At 34.1% G+C, this 17,713-nt stretch overlaps 2 protein-coding genes, 1 non-coding gene and 1 pseudogene across 4 annotated transcripts; all 4 read right to left on the reverse strand.

Annotated features, from left to right (window-relative positions):
- Window positions 1–676: 676 nt before the first annotated feature.
- On the reverse strand, window positions 677–1,434 carry LOC108807936 (RNA polymerase II C-terminal domain phosphatase-like 5; annotated as a pseudogene).
- A 1,667-nt stretch (window positions 1,435–3,101) lies between these two features.
- LOC130496736 (serine/threonine-protein kinase PBL36) lies at window positions 3,102–5,976 on the reverse strand. Of its 2 annotated transcripts, none has more exons than XM_056989093.1 (6): window positions 5,356–5,976; window positions 4,889–5,214; window positions 4,679–4,814; window positions 4,473–4,609; window positions 4,248–4,371; window positions 3,102–3,962 (listed from the first exon to the last, which is right to left on the reverse strand). In XM_056989093.1, the coding sequence occupies exons 1-6, from the start codon at window positions 5,528–5,530 to the stop codon at window positions 3,454–3,456; spliced, it is 1,407 nt and encodes a 468-aa protein (XP_056845073.1). In that variant the 5' UTR covers window positions 5,531–5,976; the 3' UTR covers window positions 3,102–3,453. The 2 variants fall into 2 exon arrangements, with proteins under 2 accessions (XP_056845073.1, XP_056845072.1); XM_056989092.1 differs by having other exon boundaries at window positions 4,889–5,220; window positions 5,356–5,975.
- Window positions 5,977–7,466: 1,490 nt separating this feature from the next.
- Window positions 7,467–7,539, reverse strand: TRNAA-AGC (transfer RNA alanine (anticodon AGC)). The gene has a single exon. It is a non-coding gene; the product is annotated as a tRNA-Ala (tRNA).
- A 1,553-nt stretch (window positions 7,540–9,092) lies between these two features.
- LOC108833797 (AAA-ATPase At3g28510-like) lies at window positions 9,093–10,956 on the reverse strand. The gene has a single exon (XM_018607192.2). The coding sequence runs from the start codon at window positions 10,830–10,832 to the stop codon at window positions 9,291–9,293; it is 1,542 nt and encodes a 513-aa protein (XP_018462694.1). The 5' UTR covers window positions 10,833–10,956; the 3' UTR covers window positions 9,093–9,290.
- Window positions 10,957–17,713: the final 6,757 nt, after the last annotated feature.

Below are 17,713 nucleotides of genomic sequence, written 5' to 3' on the forward strand. Positions count from 1 at the left end.
GTCCTTAACTTGGACAGTCCATAAACCAGACTAAAAACTGACCTAAGAATTTAAGCGTTCAACTAGAACTCCCCCGTAATGGTTAAACTATAACCAATAAATCTCAAACTATGAGAAAACAACACTATGAAATATTCTAAACTATAGAATAAATCTCATAAAACAAAATAACTCATGTGAAATCACAAACCCATAAACCCATCGAGACTTTTGACAATTCTTGCACTCAGCCGACCAAAACCAATATAAAAAAAAAACCTTTGACTTAAAGCTAGGTAACGTACTAAACCCAGAAAAAAACCTAATAATAGTATTAAGAAGTAGCAAATCACGTGGACTTAAAAAAACCAACTTCACGTGAATCAACATCGTCATCTGGATCATCTTCATCGTCTTCATCGTCAACACCACCGATGAACACCATCAAAGCTTTAAAAGCGGAAGTTTTAATTTCGATCCCAAAGAATCGTCTGCTCTGATACCATGTAAAGTATAATAGAATATGAATATATTATTGTGTTGTGTTTAATATGGGAATACAAGACACATATATATAGTAGTAACATTAACATAATGTTAATACTAGATAATGATAACTTTCCTAAACATTAATGTAAATATGCTAAGAATATCTTGAGATTAACTTGATCTTCAAGTCTTTCCTTTTAGTCTTGAGGGTCTTCATGAGTTTCACGGGTTTCACAATCTTGGTCCGTAAGATACACATCTTCCGGTCTGACATATCTCTAATAATTCATCATCTCGTATCTGAAATAAGTGTAGTTTGCGATCTTCAACAAGTTTGGCTTGTGTTGAGGCCAAACACTGCTATGATCATCAACAATAACCACTCTTTCGTTGATCAGCAGAGATAAGATCAAGTGTCTTCTTATGAGGAGGGGACTTCTCTCTGGTTATGACTCTATGTCCGAAATATCTTTTATCCGGATCAATAAAACTCAATACATACTGCGCGTAACCGTAACTGCCCATCGTGTAAACGTACATGGTGAAAAGCTTGTTGGCTTCTTTCAGAAACTCGTGGAGGAAAGGTCGTAACTTTATCAGATGCTCGGGATTTCTTTTTCCGAACTTCCATAGATCAACCCTTGAATCAGCTTCTTCGATTAAATATTTTTCTTTATCAGAAAGCTTTGAAACAGGGATATAGTGGACAAGAGTGTGATCCAAGTCAAGCACTAGGTATAGTTTCTTCTTCTTTTCTTGGTTGTTGAAACACGAGAGTTTGTTTCTTCCTTTGGTTTTATCCAATAAACTAAACAAGGATTGCTTTATAAACGACGACATAGTTTCTGTTTTGTAGTTTTGTGGTAAGTTCTTCTGTTTCTCTCTCAGAAGCCGTTTGGAGATCTAAAATAAAAAAAACTATTGCTTAATTCTGAAAGAAAACGCTTTTATTAATCTGAATGAGAGAATATCTCTTGTCTCGTGAGACTGAATACATGTTTATAGGATTTATCCTCTTAACATATAGTATTTCTTAAAAACTAAACAAGGAAAAAGCTAAGAATTTCCATTTTAATAGAAAAGTTAATTTTTCTATTTCTCACGTGATGTGTCCCTTGACTCATTATCTTCTTCATCTTGCGTGTGCCCACACCCACTAATCACATAGAAAATCTTAGTTCCCAACTAGAATTGAAATTTCAAAAAGCAAAATATAGATAAAAATTAGGGGTGGGCATTTCGGTTTACGGGTTTGGTTTGGGTTCGGTTTGGTTTGGGTAATTTGGGTTTTATAAAACTCAAACCAATTAAAACCAAGTAGCTTTGGTTTGGGTTCGGTCTGGGTTTAATTCGGTTCGGTTCAGTTTGGTTTGGTTTATATTTAGTTCGGTTTATATTATTATGGTCTAGTTTGGTTCGGTGTAGTTTGGGTTGGTTATAAAATATGAAGGTATCAGTTTTATACTTTTATTAAAAAAATAATTAACTCATAAACGATAGAGTGAGAATATAAAAACTTATGCTACATGATTTTATATATAATAGTATTATTTGAATCTTATTTATAATTTTTTTTAAAGATATGGAAGTTATGAAAAAATGAAAAACAAAACTTTAACTAAAATTTACAATATGTTAATTCATATATATATATATATATTGGATTATCGGTTTGGTTCGGTTTGGTTCGGTTTAAACCCAAACCAAACCAAACCGTTCGGATTGAGTAAAACATGAACCAATTGGATTACATAAAGAGCACGGTTTGGTTTGATTCGGTTTAACTTCGGTTTGGTTGGTTCGGTTCGGTTCGGTTTGGATTTTTTGCCCACCCCTAATAAAAATGGTAAATTTTATACTTACCTTACATTTCTTAATCACTTTGAAATTTTCATTTATAAGAATTATTTATTATAGAAATTGAATGTTATATAATAGAAAAGGAAATATTCAGTGATTTGAAATTTTTATTTATAAGAATTATTTATTATCAACAAATATAGTATATAAAATATTTTAACATGTGAAAGTTTCTAAAAATGTTAATACAAGAAAAGACATATATATACTTTGTTCGGTTTAAACTTTTTGTGAGCATAAACAATAACTTATCAATGATAGTTAAATGATTATCCTCGCATGTGTGGATAAAACATTTAGTATTGTGTATTTTAGTTACAAAAACCCAAACTTAACATACAAATAAATTTACAAGAACCAAACAAAAAATGAAATATGTCACGTATGATTGTTATAAAACATTTTATTTTTAACATATATAACAAAAAACTTTGAAATTCATAAGCTTTTTACTAACTTTAGCCTGAGATTTTCAATCTTTGCGACCTTATATGAAAAATTCAATCTTTGTTACTAGAATGGAGCCGGTTTTGGTTGACTATCTCCAACATGCCACCAGTGTCCCGGACCTCAAGTACTTAACTCTCAAATTTATTCCAAGCGAACCCAAGAACTGAGACTAAGTCATACGTCCATGGACCCACACATTTTCTGCAGAAACACACCAGCTTTGCATTTGGTTAAAGCAAGTGAATACTCTATTACAATGAGGAGCAGTGAGTATTCACTTGTGTGTTTTATTGAAGGAAAACCTCATAAACACTTTAGAACCATGTTCAAAAATTAAAATTCAATACATAGCAGGACACATATATTACAGGGGGTAAACATATGTTTTTACAGACAAACAGGTTTTATATATCCTTGCAAGAACTTTACACTCTCAACCTTTACATTTCTTCTACACATTAAAAACACACACACATCAAAATCTTTAGACCTTCAGGACCAAAGATATATATTTTTTTCCTGAGTTCCATCCACTCAAAGAACACAAACCAGGATCCATCCACAGACCATTTCTTTTTGTTCTTGAACCAAGAAAGAATCGATGCAACATGAAGCCTGGAAGCCTGGAACATCCAGCTTCAATCCGGGTCAAACAAACTAATTCCTATACTTGAGTCATTGCTCTTTCCCTTTATTAGGCTTTGGTGATTGCCTCGCATTCCGATAAGGAGAAGCTTGAGGCAGGTTTAAACTAGACAAACTCCTCAAAGGCTGCTGTCCATTTCTCGACACGAACCCTCCTCCTCCCTGTGTCCTAACACCGTTCTTGGCAACAGGCTGCATCGTCTGGAAAGACGTAGAAGAGCTAGCAAAGTCTTTAAGACTTGGCAACGGCTTTAACGCTTCCACAACTTCGCTCATCTTCGGTCTAGCTTTAGAGTCTCTGTTAAGACACTGTGCGGCTACTTGCGTGGCTTTCTGAGCTCCCTTGATCGAGAAATGACCCTCTAAGCGAGGATCTAACAGTCTGTAAAACTTCTTTTTGTCTAGAAGATGAGGTTTCACCCATTCCACCAAGTTCTGTTCACCGTTGGGACGGCTTTTATCCACGGCTCTTCGTCCAGTTAGTATCTCAAGTAGAACTACTCCAAAGCTGTATACATCACTCTTCGTTGTCAAATGTCCTGATGATTGAAACTGAGATTAGTAACTCCATAAAGTAAATACTATGACGTTTTCAGTTTTCAATGTTAAATTTATTGATTTTCATGTAATATGATCTTTTATATTTTACTGATTATTTTTCTATTGGTTGAATTAAGGTTATTTAGAGCATGCCCATTAGTGCCCCAATGGGCATGCTCTTAGATGTACTTATAAAATTAAATGTTTTTTTAATTAGTGTGCAAAACTTCAAAGAAAAAGAAATGGAGGGAGTAATAAACAAAGGGAGAGGATACTTTACTCACCAGTCATTACATATTCAGGAGCTGCATAACCATATGTTCCCATGACTCTGGTTGACACATGCGATTTCTTCTCGTCTGGTGCATCTTTAGCTAGCCCAAAATCAGAGAGCTTTGAGTTATATTCCTGAAAAGAGAAACATTTGTTTCCAATATAAGTAAAAAAAAAAAGAGAATAACTATTAGGTTAAAATCAAAGCTTTTGAGCTTCAGAGTTCAGACATATACCGCGTCAAGTAAGATGTTAGATGTTTTGAAATCGCGGTAAATGACAGGCTTCTCAGCTTCCTCATGGAGAAAGGCAAGACCTTTAGCTGCACCAAGCGCAATTTTCATTCTCACAGACCAAGGGAGAGGTAATGTCCCTGAAACCAAAAAAAGATCAATGAATAAAAATAATCAATATAAGATGATCTGATTGATTAACAACATACTTCTGAAAAGATGATTCTCAAGACTCCCTCGAGGCATGAACTCATAAACAAGCAGCCTCTGATCTTCTTCCATGCAATATCCCACCAATTTAACCAGGCTTGGGTGGACTAGGTTACCAAGAAAGTTAATCTCAGCCTGCCACATGAATTAGCAGAACAATCAACAATCTGTTAACATTATCAATGTATAAAAAGCGATTGGTGATTTACCAGCCACTCCTTGTGCCCTTGAAGGCCATCTGGGTTCAGTGTTTTGACTGCCACAGTTAGACCAGTACCAGGTTTGACCGGAGCCGTTCCGTTTTCCTCAATCCATCCTTTGAAAACACAACCAAACCCACCTTCACCGAGAAGAGACTCCGGTCTGAAGTTCCTAGTGGCTAGCTTGAGGTCGTTAAACATGAATATCCTTAGCTTGGATGAGTATTTCAGCTCCCCACTGATCAGAGGTGTTGAGGAGCCACTCCCCGGACGGCTAACGTCTTTAGACGGAGGTGGGTGATGATCTTCACGCTTCTCAATAACATGCTTAGGTGCTGTTGCTGCAGATAAGGTATACAACAAAAACAGATAGTGAACACTAAAGAACTGAACCCAAGTTGCATCTTCTAAATCAGGAAAGCATCAACACTATTGAGACCCTAAAAAGGAAAGGGCTTTGGAGGAAAGAGATTTACCAACAACAGTAGTGGTGGCATTCAGGGAACTATCAACTTTTGATCTAGAAGAGATGCAGCTGAAGATGAGCTTGATTCTGAACCAAAACCCACTTTCAGGTTTACTCAAAGTCTTCCCCTTTCCAGGTTTCTCCACACCCACCACCTTAACAGAGTCTTGCCCTGTAGCCATCATCCCCTTATGAACTAACCCTAATCTCCACTCAGAACAAAAATCAAGAGAAGTCCACCACTTCAATTAAACCCTAAGAATCAGATCACTACTCCCTCTGATCACATCCATACGAAAACCAATCTCAGATCAGACCCAGAACATGGAAACTGATTGAAAGAAGAGAAATTTCAGAAACCCAATTTCTCAGGAAGTATAAAGTTTGATCCTTTCTCCCTCAAAATCGAACATTAAAATAAAAAAGGTAAAGACTTTTTTAAAAAGTTGAAATGAATTTTGAGAACGCAGTGAAGTAGAAGTGAATTTGAGTTCCTGAATTGGGGATAAAGAGAGAGAGATGATGATGATGAAACAAGGATATAAGTGAAGGGAATTGGAGAAAGTTTTTAGTCAAAAGGGATGAATATTTTTTGGGAAAGATACAGAGCTACGAAAGGGCATCTTCTTCAGAGAGAGAGAGACTGAAAAACTTGTCAGCAACGGGCAGATCGGGCAGTTTGTGTGAGAGACAGAGGAAGCAAATTGGTCAGCTTGGGCAGCTAACAATGTACGCGTAACATAAAGCTCAAATAATTAAGGTTATTTTTTTTTTGACTCAATAATTAAGGTTATTTTAGTTTTATAATATAGTACAAAAGAATTTAAGTATTCATTTTATCAAAATTAAGGGATAGTTTATTATCATCATATAACAAAAATTTCTATGAAGCATAACCTATATATCCATTTTATAAAAGAACATAAATTTTGATGATTTGGTCATTTATCATTTGTGCTTCGTTTTAACACTTCAAGTCTCAAGATATTTTTATTCAACTTTTAGTTGATTTTCAAAATTTATAAAATCTGATATCATTTATAACAAGCCAAACAAAAATTTTATAATAAACGGCCTTCCTATAGTTGACAGAACACTTTTGAAAATTTATATATTCAATTAGCAATGCTTGAATTTTTGGATTTGAACTCTGATCTGGGATTCTGAGTATAAATCTAACCAAATGCTGATGATAAAAATGGTTTTCTCCTCCTCTCTCGTCATTTATTCTTTAGATATCAGAGATCCAAGGATATAATAGATTAATCAAGAACGACTGTGTGAGAGTATGTTGATAACTTTCTTTACTCCTTTCCAGATTCTTTAATAGTAGCATTAATCAGCAACTAATAATTGAGTTAATTATAATAGCACAAGACGAAAGTGTAGACTTTTTTGGTTTTTGGGGAAGATAGTTATTATGCTGACTTTAACATCTAGAAGAATATAAGCTTTTATGACACTACCGTGAAATGGTGGTGCCACATGGAGTCATTTGAGATGTTCAAGAGCTAATGGATAATTAAACGGTAGGCAACAACTAGCTTGTCCTTTTGACTCTTGAGTTCAGAGACCAATGAAAATCTAATCCTCTTTAATTGTTTTTTTTCTTTTTTTTTTGTTCAAAAATTGTTTTTTTTCTTCTTTGTAATAAACCAAGGAAAAAAGAAACAGAAAATTTGTTTATAAAAGTGAACGTAGAGTCACCGGAGAAGATGGTGAGTGAGTTACGCGGCGAAAAACACACAAAACAAGGTCAAGGACCCGATGGTGAGATTGCAGAGCTACTAGTACTACGGCCGTCTATAGAAAATTATATTTTGCACGTATGAAGAATTTTAATAAATACAAAAAGAAAATCCAACATTTATAAATCTAATGTACATTGGATTCGAATCTAAGAAGGATGATGATATGAAAATCTATAGTGGAATGGAAACTAACTAAAAGACCAGCAATGGTGCGAGGAAAAATGTTACAACTCTTTATGGCATGGTTAGCTCCATGTAATTAAGAACTCTTTAAACCATTTGAATAAATGCAACTTTTTCCAAAGTTAGAGTGGTCTTTAATGTTGTTCAAAAAAAAAAAGAGTGGTCGTCAATGAAAAAGAAAATAAAATGGAGATGCGGGGTATCGATCCCCGTACCTCTCGCATGCTAAGCGAGCGCTCTACCATCTGAGCTACATCCCCATTTGCTCTAATCTTATTCTATTCTAATATATATCCCTTGGATAGCATTATATCTTGACGTTAGTTTGAGTTGGCTTGGCTAACATTTCATCATGAGAATAAAAGAAGCTTACAGACAAGCAATAAATGGAAAGCCTTTCAAAAACCCCAACAGAATATCTTCTTGGTGTAGTATTGGATTTTGGTTGCTTAGCTAGGACTACAAATACATCCTGATGCTACATTCTTTTTTAGCACCAATAGGTGGCCGTGTACCCAAACTCTATGTATAATAGATTAGCCTCCCATTTAAATGCCTTGACTGGTGAACCGAGTTTAAGTCTTCCCTCCTCTTCTTGAGTCAGGATCAAGCTTATGTTACTATATTGTTTGTCTTAATACTGCCTAGCAGTTTTGCACCATTAAGTTATAGGACAAAGTCGTCTTATGCTTGGATTTGGTTAGTCTACCATCTTCCTAGAACAATTATGGCAGAGATCACCTGAACCTTTGCTAAGAGAATATGTAGATGGTACTGAAACTTTGGCAGTGCTTCATTTATATGTGACTTGAAAACCTTAGAACAATCAAATGATACTTGAGATGGCCTAACAGAATAATCAAATAGATATTTTGAGATGGGCTAATAGACCAATCAAATGGATACTTAAGAAGGCCTAATAGAACAATCAAATATATACTTAAGATGGCCCTTATAGAACAACCTTATTCTGTTTTTTTTTATAATAACAGAACAACCTTATTCTATTATTTAGGGTTGGGCAAAAAATCCGAACCCGAAAAACCAAACCGAACCCGATCCGAAAAAGTAGCACCGAATCCGAACCGAAATTGATTAAATATCCGAACGGGTTCAAAATTTCGGTATTTAAAGAACCGAAACCGAATCCGATCCGAACCGAAATATTTTGGGTATCCGAATGTATCCGAAATAAATTTATATACTTAAATATATATATTATTTTTATATATAATGTATATTAAAAATATATAAGATACCTTTAAGTTTTCCAAAATACTCAAAAATATATGCAAATAGTCAAAAGTAAATATTTAAAATAGCTAAAGTATACTGAAAACACCAAAATACTTAAATATCTATTGATTCTTTATCCAAATATTCAAAAAAAAAACAATTTATATGTTAAATTAAAGTATTTTGACATATATGTTATGAAAATTTATATGTAATATATTATCTTTCTTATAGATTTTAAAAATTTAAAGTATATAATGAATTTTGAAAATTTAAAAACATTTTAAATGGGTTATTCGAATCCGAACCGAACCCGCAAAGATCCAAACCGAACCCAAACCAAAATTTAGAAATATCCGAATGGGGCTGAAATCTTTGACCCCGAAAACCCGAAATCCGAATGGACTGAACCGAAACTCGAATGGGTATCCGAACGCCCAGCCCTACTATTATTCATTACACACAACACACAAATAAACAAATACATCAGGCTTCAGTGCGTCATTTATATGTGACTTGAAACCATTAGAACAACCTAATAGATACTTGAGATGGCCTCATAGAACAACCAAATATATATACTGAAGCTGGCCTAATAAAACAATCAAATATATACCTAAGATGGCTAATAGAACAACCAAATATATACTTAAGATGGCCTAATAGAACATGAAATAGACACTTAAGTGGACTAACAGAACAACCTTATTCATTACACACAACACACAAATAAAAACAATATATATCAGGCTTCACTTCTTTTCCTTATACCCTTTTAGTTGGTACCATTCTTCTCAGATAGGTCACCATTTTCTTCAGAGCCCTTAACTTTCTTCTCTTCTTCCTCTGTCTTCTTCTTCTCTGCTTCCTCTTCCTTCTTCTTCTCTTCCTTCTCTGCTTTATTCTTCTCTTCTTCCTCAGCCACCTTCCTTGCCTTCTCCTTCTCCTCCTCCACAGTCTTGACCAAACGCTTAATACAAACATCTGCATCTTCTTCATCAGACTTGGGCATCAAAGTCTCTGCTACATCAGCAGGAGACATATCTGTTTCCTCAAGCAACCTCTTGATTTCTCCATACAACTCATGTGACTCAATATCTAAGTAGTTCTTAGCCAAAACCTTGAACGCTTCAAACCTACAATAAGACATCTCAATATGGTTGTCCATCCTCCCTCTCCTTATCAACGCAGGATCAAGCTTATCCACAAAGTTTGTTGTGAATATAATAATCTTCTCATCACTACAAGCTGACCATAACCCATCAATAGAGTTTAATAGCCCTGACAATGTAACTTTACTCTTTTTATCATCTTCTTCCTTCTTCTTCTCTTTCTTCTTCTCCTTATCTTCCTCTTCATCTTCCTCCTTTTTTGTCTTTCTCTGACCGGTAAGATCAAGAGAGCAATCAATATCTTCAATCACAATTATAGATTTACCTTTTGTATCAAGCAACAGCTTCTTCAGCTCTGAGTTGTCCTTCACGGTCGTTAACTCAAGATCATAAACATCATAGTCCAAGAAGTTAGCTATTGCAGATATCATCGTTGACTTCCCCGTCCCTGGGGGACCAAACAAGAGATACCCTCTCTTCCACGGCTTCCCAACCTTCTTGTAATAATCTTTCCCTTTGCTAAACTTCACCAAATCCTTCTTGATCCTCTCTTTCTTCTCTGGATCCATAGCCAAAGTCTCGAACGTCGCGGGATGATGAAAAGGAACATTGCTCCACTTCCCTGACCTCCATGGATACCACTCTGAGCTTGAGTTGTTAGTGTAAAGCTTCCTCTCTCTGTTCCTCAGACCAATAGCTTTCCCTTCTCTCAAAACATGAGTTATATAACTCTCAATGATCATCCCTCTGTGTCTCCTGTGGAAAGTAAGTGTAAAGAACCTTCTCTCGTACGAGGTGTTTCGACCGTAGTTAGATTGTCTCTGAATCTCATTCATGTTGGAGTGCCACTTCACCTTCACACCATTGAACACATCTTCAACTTCCTCGTGGTCGTCCATGCTAAGCACCAAAGACTTGCTGTTTTTGGATTCGTTGGCCTTTAGCCTCTGAGCACGAGCAGCGGTGTTGGAGGATAGGTAGTTGCGTATGGCGTCGTAGTTCTCGCTTATTTTGAGACCTTCTTCTGTGTGCTCGTTGAACTTGATGTGGACGTAGAATGAGAGCCATCCGAGTAGCTTGTAGAAGTATATCTCCAGCTGAGTTCGGATATGGCGAGGGATGTATTGTGAGTACACCGCCCTAATAAGCATAATATTTGACACCGTAGTGGCGGTTATTCCCCATACTGCTATGGTTCCAAGCATCTTTTTTTTTGGTTTCTTGTGTCTCAAGACTCTTTGCTTGTATTGCAAGAGAGAGTCTTTGTTTGTGTTTTTTGTTTCTCTTGAGACTTTGTCAAATGTGTTCTGATTTGGTTTTGTTGCTCCGTTACCGTCTAATGTCTATTATATAGTACTCTAGAGGTCCGAGGAAGCTGCAATGAAACCAACTTTATAGGAAACTGGTCATATATATGCAGAATATTATTATCTTGTGGAATCATTGCGATAATTTTGTTTCTTAATTATATTTTGTTTACTTTCAGGGTGTATTAACGTCACTAGTCTTTGTTGTTTACGATCTTAACTTTAGAATTAGGTGAAAGGTGCTAGAAAATGGTCTCCTGGCTATCCTTATGGTGTTAGAAAAGCTATTACATAGATTTTTAAGATTTAAAAATTCAATAAAGTATGAGAGCCAAAGATAAATTTTCTAAACGAAATCATTATACTATAATTGTAGTCAACTGTAGTAACTTTGGTACACCTTCGACTACAAGTTTAGATAATAGTTAACAGCTAAGCCGCATTTACGTAACTAGGGATATAGCCCCGCGCAAGCGCGGAGTCGTGAATGTCTAAAAGAATTTTTGATTTGTGTTCATGGATTCGACTTCTAGCAATATTTTTTTTAAGAATATATAGGACATAGACCATATATCCACTCAGATTCAACATCTGATACGCTGACTAATTGACATCCTCATTAGTTATCCAGTAAATCTGCAACCTGTATAAATATTCCAATTTAGAAACCCCACACAATAATAAAACCCTTTATTAAACATAGTGCAATAATATATACATACCCAGAAAAATAGTCAAGGCGATATTTTTTAACAGAAGTAAAAAATAAATCTCCATGAGCCTCTCTCAAATCTATGCGAACTCTCTCGGTTCCGTCCAAAAAGTTGTGTTTCTTTTTCATTGGTTTTTCCTGTAGTTATCAGCTGTGTAAACAATTTTGTTTGCCTCCTCCTTGAAACTACCAGTGTGTTCTAATTCAAATTTGAAGTATGAGAAATTAGTGAATCCCTCCATGGCGTACAGGTCTTAGCGGACAACTTCAAAAAGTAGAACAAAGAACATAAAAAGTTGTACTAATCAAGTTTTCAGTAGGACTATGAAATTATATCAATTTAAAGAGTTTCAATTAATGTGACACTGAATAGAGTGGTTTAGAGTGTAATGGTTTATCATTGGATGTGAGAGTTAAGCGACAAAGTGGGAGAACCCTATGCCATATTCAAAGACAGTGCAAAAGAATAGACGATTAGGAAGCTTTTTGGGTATGTCTGACGCATCAGCCTCACCTTTTAAAGGTTATGTAGAAACTGAATGCCATAGGCCGCAAGTTAATTTAAAATGATCCAACAATCATTAATTCATTACATAATCATGTTCGAAAACTAACTGCCGAAGACCGTAAAATCACCGAAAAAACGTAATTCGGACACCAACGATGACGATCTAAACTGACTCAGTCCAAAAACCAAAATTCTTAAAAAATTAATTTTTCACTCATCTCATCCTATAATCGAGTAGTATATTTAAAAATTCATGAAGTTTTCATGAAAATGGCAAAAACAAAGAAACTGATGTATAACTCTTAAAAAATTATGAGCTGTCGGAGTCAATATTGCAGAAAGTCTAAAAGTATAAAAAAGAAGACGAGTTGTAAAAATCATAATTGCCTTTCATTAAATTTGATCATTAAAAAAATGTAAAACGCACATGTTCTCTATTTGAACTCGGGTTGTGAGCTTCTTTAATGATACATAAACCACTGCACTAAGTAATATTTAGTGATATTCATATGAATACATGTTATTTTAAAACAAAAATATAAAGATGGGTCCCACAAACATTTATTAAAATCTGATGTAGACACCTTAAGAAGAGAATAAAGTGTCTCATTATATATATGATTAAGGTCTTCGTTTCTTTATCTTTAATCTATGAAATTGACAATTAATTTCTCACATAAACGTAGCTTTAGAAAACTTATTAGATTAACTTAAAAACTCTCTCTTCGATACCGCTCCGACTTCTCTCTAAGAAACAGACGCGATCTTGTGTTCTCCGGCCGACGGGTGGACTCCCTTAGCTACCGTCGGTCCGGCTCTCTCTGTTCCTTCTTGCTTTGTATTTTTTTCTCTTTTATTTGCGGTTTTTTTCTTCCGGCGGCGCACCTTTTCCTTCGGTGGTCGGCCGGCTTTGACTCCGGCGTTGTACTGTTAAGTTATAGGTAAACGTCTGGCTTTAGACGGTGGTGTACGGTTTCCGCGTTCTTGGTTGCGGTTTTGGGTTTTGGTTGTCGGTTTTTCCGATTGGTGACTTGTGCATGCGAAGGCTTCGCTTCAGGAGGAGATCCCTACTGTTGCGGTGATGCTCTCTGGTGGAGGAAGCCAAGTGGTGGATGATGGTGACTTCGGTAGCCTTGGTGAGATCTCGGGATTGTCCTTGATAAAGCTCTCCGAAGAAAATCGGCTAGGCGAAGGTATTTGGATGGGATATTTCCAGTCTCCGGTGAGTCCCGGCGAAACATCTGTTTGTTTTCGTCTTCTCCGGTGAGGACTTGGAAGTTGAGCCACGACGAGGTGGCTGGTTGATGCGGTGGTCACGTTAAAGGACGCGTGTTTCCACGATGGTGCGGATGCCAACACGTGTTTTCCTTGATAAAACCTGGACACGTGGGCAGTGTGATGGCTATAGGTGTCGGGTTTATGTTATTGGGCTTTGTACCATGTTTTATCTGTAGCCCTTCTGTCTTGGACTTTTATGTGTAATGTAGTGTTTGGGCTTTGGTCTGTTATAATAAAAATACTTTAGATGGCAAAAAAAAAAGCTTTAGAAAACTTATTATGAGACATGGTGGTAGGGGTGGGCGTTCGGGTATCTATTCGGGTTTCGGTCCAGTCTATTCGGGTTTCGGGTTTTCGGAGTCAAAGATTTCAGCCCCATTCGGGTATTTATAAATGTCGGTTCGGGTTTGGTTCGGATCTTTGCGGGTTCGGTTCGGGTTCGGATAACCCATTCAAATTATTTTTAAAATTTTAAAATTCATTATATACTTTAAATTTTCAAAATCTATAAGAAAGATAATATATTACATATAAATTTTAATAAGAAATATGTCAAAATACCTAAATTTAACATATATATTGGTTTTCTTTGAATATTTGGATAGAGAATCAATATATATTTAACTATTTTTGGTGTTTTTAGTATACTTTAGCTATTTTAAACATTTACTTTTTACTATTTTCATATATTTTTTCGAGGATTTTAGAAAATTTAAAGGTATCTTATATATTTTAAATGTTTTAATATACATTATATCTAAAAGTAATTTATATATTTAAGAATATAAATCTATTTCGGATATATTCGGATACCCGAAATACTTCGGTTCGGATCGGGTTCGGTTTTGGTTTTTTAAATACCAAAATTTTAAATCCGTTCGGATATTCAATCAATTTTGGTTCTGGTTCGATGCTACTTTTTTGGATCGAGTTTGGTTCGGATTTTTTGCCCAGCCCTACATGGTGGTGAAACGGTTTTTTTTTTTTTGCTTTAATTGGTGATCCACATCTAACTCTGCAATCCGATTAATCAGATATAGCTGTACGAGTATCAATCGGACTGACCCGACCCCGTCTATCCCAAAACCCGTTAAACCCGTCGCTATTTAAATATGGTCTGTGTGTAGTAGTGGTGCCACATATTCACGAATCTTATGCGCTCGTTGTGGTTGGAGTAGTAGTGTAGACTGTGTGTAGTACAGTCGCAGCAAATGTATTTCGTCACCTTTTTAACATTTGTTGCCAGCGGTTAATTTTTTTAAAAAAAAATTCTTATAAAACAATGTGAATATGTGCGGCATGCGGGTTATCTCGTTTTCTGTCGTGGAGTACTTGTTATATTCTAGTAGTTATTCAGAATTTTCATTCAATATATGTTATTAATTGTTTCATGGAATCTAGTTTTTGTAATAGCTGGAAGATTCCGGACCATATAACCAAATATTTTGTCGCATAATCAAGTTTGGTTAGTCAGTGGAGTTTGTCGAATAATATAAAAAAGTTATCATTTAATACGTATACATAATTAAAAATAATTGAAATCATGGTAGAGGAACTAAATTATCATCTTGATCCATAGAGTAACACTAGATCTTGATCTGTGGGACCGCACGGGTATTAATTTTCACTTTTAGTTTTTATTTATTTATACAAAATAATATATTTATAATATTTGATCGTTTTATATTGACTAAGTTAGAGGTGGATATTTGGATATCCACTCGAATTCGGTTAAAATCTATTCGGGTTTGAGATTTTCGAATTTAAAGATTCTAGTTTTATTCGTGTATTTATAAATTTTGGTTCCGGTTTGATTCGGATTTTTACGGGTTTGATAACCCGTTTAAACTATTTTTAAATTTTCAAAATTTATATATCTTTAAATATCTCTAAATCTAAAAATAAAAATAATATAACATGTAAATATGAGTAATGTAATTGAGTAATGTAAGCCAAAGTACCTAAATTAAAAATTAAAAATATGTTTAACTTGAATATTTGGATGAGAATAAATATATATTTTAAGTATTTTTGATGTTTTGATTATTGTTTATCTATTTTAGATGTTTACTTTTGACTATTTTTTATATTTCAAATATTTTAAACAACTTTAAAATAGCTTATATCTTTGATATTAACTCTAAAAATAGTTAACATATTAAGTATATAAATATGATTTAAATACATTCGAATATCCAAAATATTTCGTTCAGATCAGGTTTGGTTATGGTTTTCTAGATACCAAAATGGTAAAAATCCGTTTAGATATTATCTAGTTTCGGTTCAAATTTGATAATATTTTTTGTTCAGATTCGTTAAATGAAAAGTTGATATTATAATTTCTATGAATTGTTTGTCCAATAAAAATGTAATTTTTTTAATTTGAAATTGATTTAATGGAGAAATTAATGAAGTGTATTTAATTTAAATTTAATTTTGGAAAACACATTAATTTAAGTGAAAAAGACAAAATATTAAAATAGAAAGTATTGTTTAATTGTGTATTTAATTTTGGAAAACACATTAACTAAAGTGAAAAAGACAAGCATAAAAATAGGAAACTTAATTAATACTATAGTGGCATGAAGTGTAAATAAAAGTGAAAATTAAGAGGTATTTTTAAATAGGTACTTCTCTTTTAATAAGATAGATAGCTGTACGAGTATCAATCGGACTGACCCGACCCCGTCTATCCCAAAACCCGTTAAACCCGTCGCTATTTAAATATGGTCTGATCCCCAAAGGTTTTGGGCCTAAATTTTAAAGTTTGGTCCGACCTTAAAAAGGGCTATAGATTTTTTTTGGTTTCCAACTTGTAAAATCTTATATATTAAGGGGAAAATTGTTTTTTTGGGCAAAAAAAACAGTAACTATGTCCCATTAGTCTAATTTCTTTTTGTACTATTTTTTCCTCAAATACCCTTTAATATTTTCTAAAATAAATCAAATAAATAGTTTAGCAAACAAAAAAAAATTCAGAAAATAGTAAATGCTGATGAAATACTTATATCAACTTATAGATATATTTTTTAAGTTCAAAAAATGTTTAAATCATAAATTCATATTTTGTTCTAAAAAAGGTAGAATTGACATTCTACACAGTAGAAAACGTATTCTACCTTTTTCATTGAATCTACTTTGTTTAGAATACGTGTTCTACTTAAATAATAGTAATCTAAAAATCTTTAGAAAACACATTCTACGCTTAACATATAGTTCTAAAATCCGTAAAAATCGAAATCTACACTTTACTAAAATTCTAAAACCTGTAGAAATCAGAATCTACATATTGGTATAAATCTAAAACTAGTAGAAATCAATTTCTAACATATTTACTCTATTCTACCTATTTTAGAATACAGGTTCTACGGATAAGGATAATATTAGAAGAGAATATTTTGGGAATATTATGTTTCCTTATTTATTTATTAAAATCAATTTTACAAAAAAAAAATAGAAATAATATTTTTTTTAAAAACAAAATCGTAAAAAAAAATTAAAAAAAAAAGTAAAATCGTTTTAATAAAAAAAAACGTGATTACCCAAATAAAAACATCTCACGTCATCTTCTATATTCCATTGATTGATCACCAAATTTTCACAAAAGTTTCACATTCATTCTACCATGATTCATGTCTATGGTTCATGTGGTGTTTGGGAATTGGTTGTACCTTCAGGTTGGAGTTTTTCTGTTGATGCAAAGATAGGAGGAAGGTTACATGGTTTCCAATTGAGCTCCTCTATTAAAGAGTTTCAGAAAATTGTAATTGAGGATTTTGGTTTAAAGGTAACGGATGCAGATTTGGAATTGAGTTATCTACCTATTGGATTGATCAATTCATCAGAATGTCCACCAGTGATCATTGCAAATTCATCAGAATGTCCACCAGTGACCAGTTACAGCATGATACTCTTGCAATCCGAAACGCATAGGTCTCTTAGCAAAGGTGAACCACTTCTCATGTCTCTTGCTTGTTATCAACTCCTTATACAAGAAAGAGTGTACTAGCCTCGAAAACTTCAGATTATTTTTCTCGATATTCATAATATGCGAGAAAAGGGGATCTTTCATCACTTCATCATATTCTGGTTCCATTTTTTTTCTCAGCAACTCGAGCAGTTTCAAACGGTAGCTGTTATTAATCTTTTTAACCTGAGGTTCCAAGCCTTCACCGTATTGGCTACTCGGCAATTCCAACTCCATACCTGAAAATTAAACATAATTAAAATATAATAACTATCAATAACTAATATGAATCATTAAAATAATAGATTGTGTGT

This window comes from Raphanus sativus, chromosome 6, assembly GCF_000801105.2.
Source record: "Raphanus sativus cultivar WK10039 chromosome 6, ASM80110v3, whole genome shotgun sequence".
NCBI classification, from domain to species: Eukaryota; Viridiplantae; Streptophyta; class Magnoliopsida; order Brassicales; family Brassicaceae; genus Raphanus; species Raphanus sativus.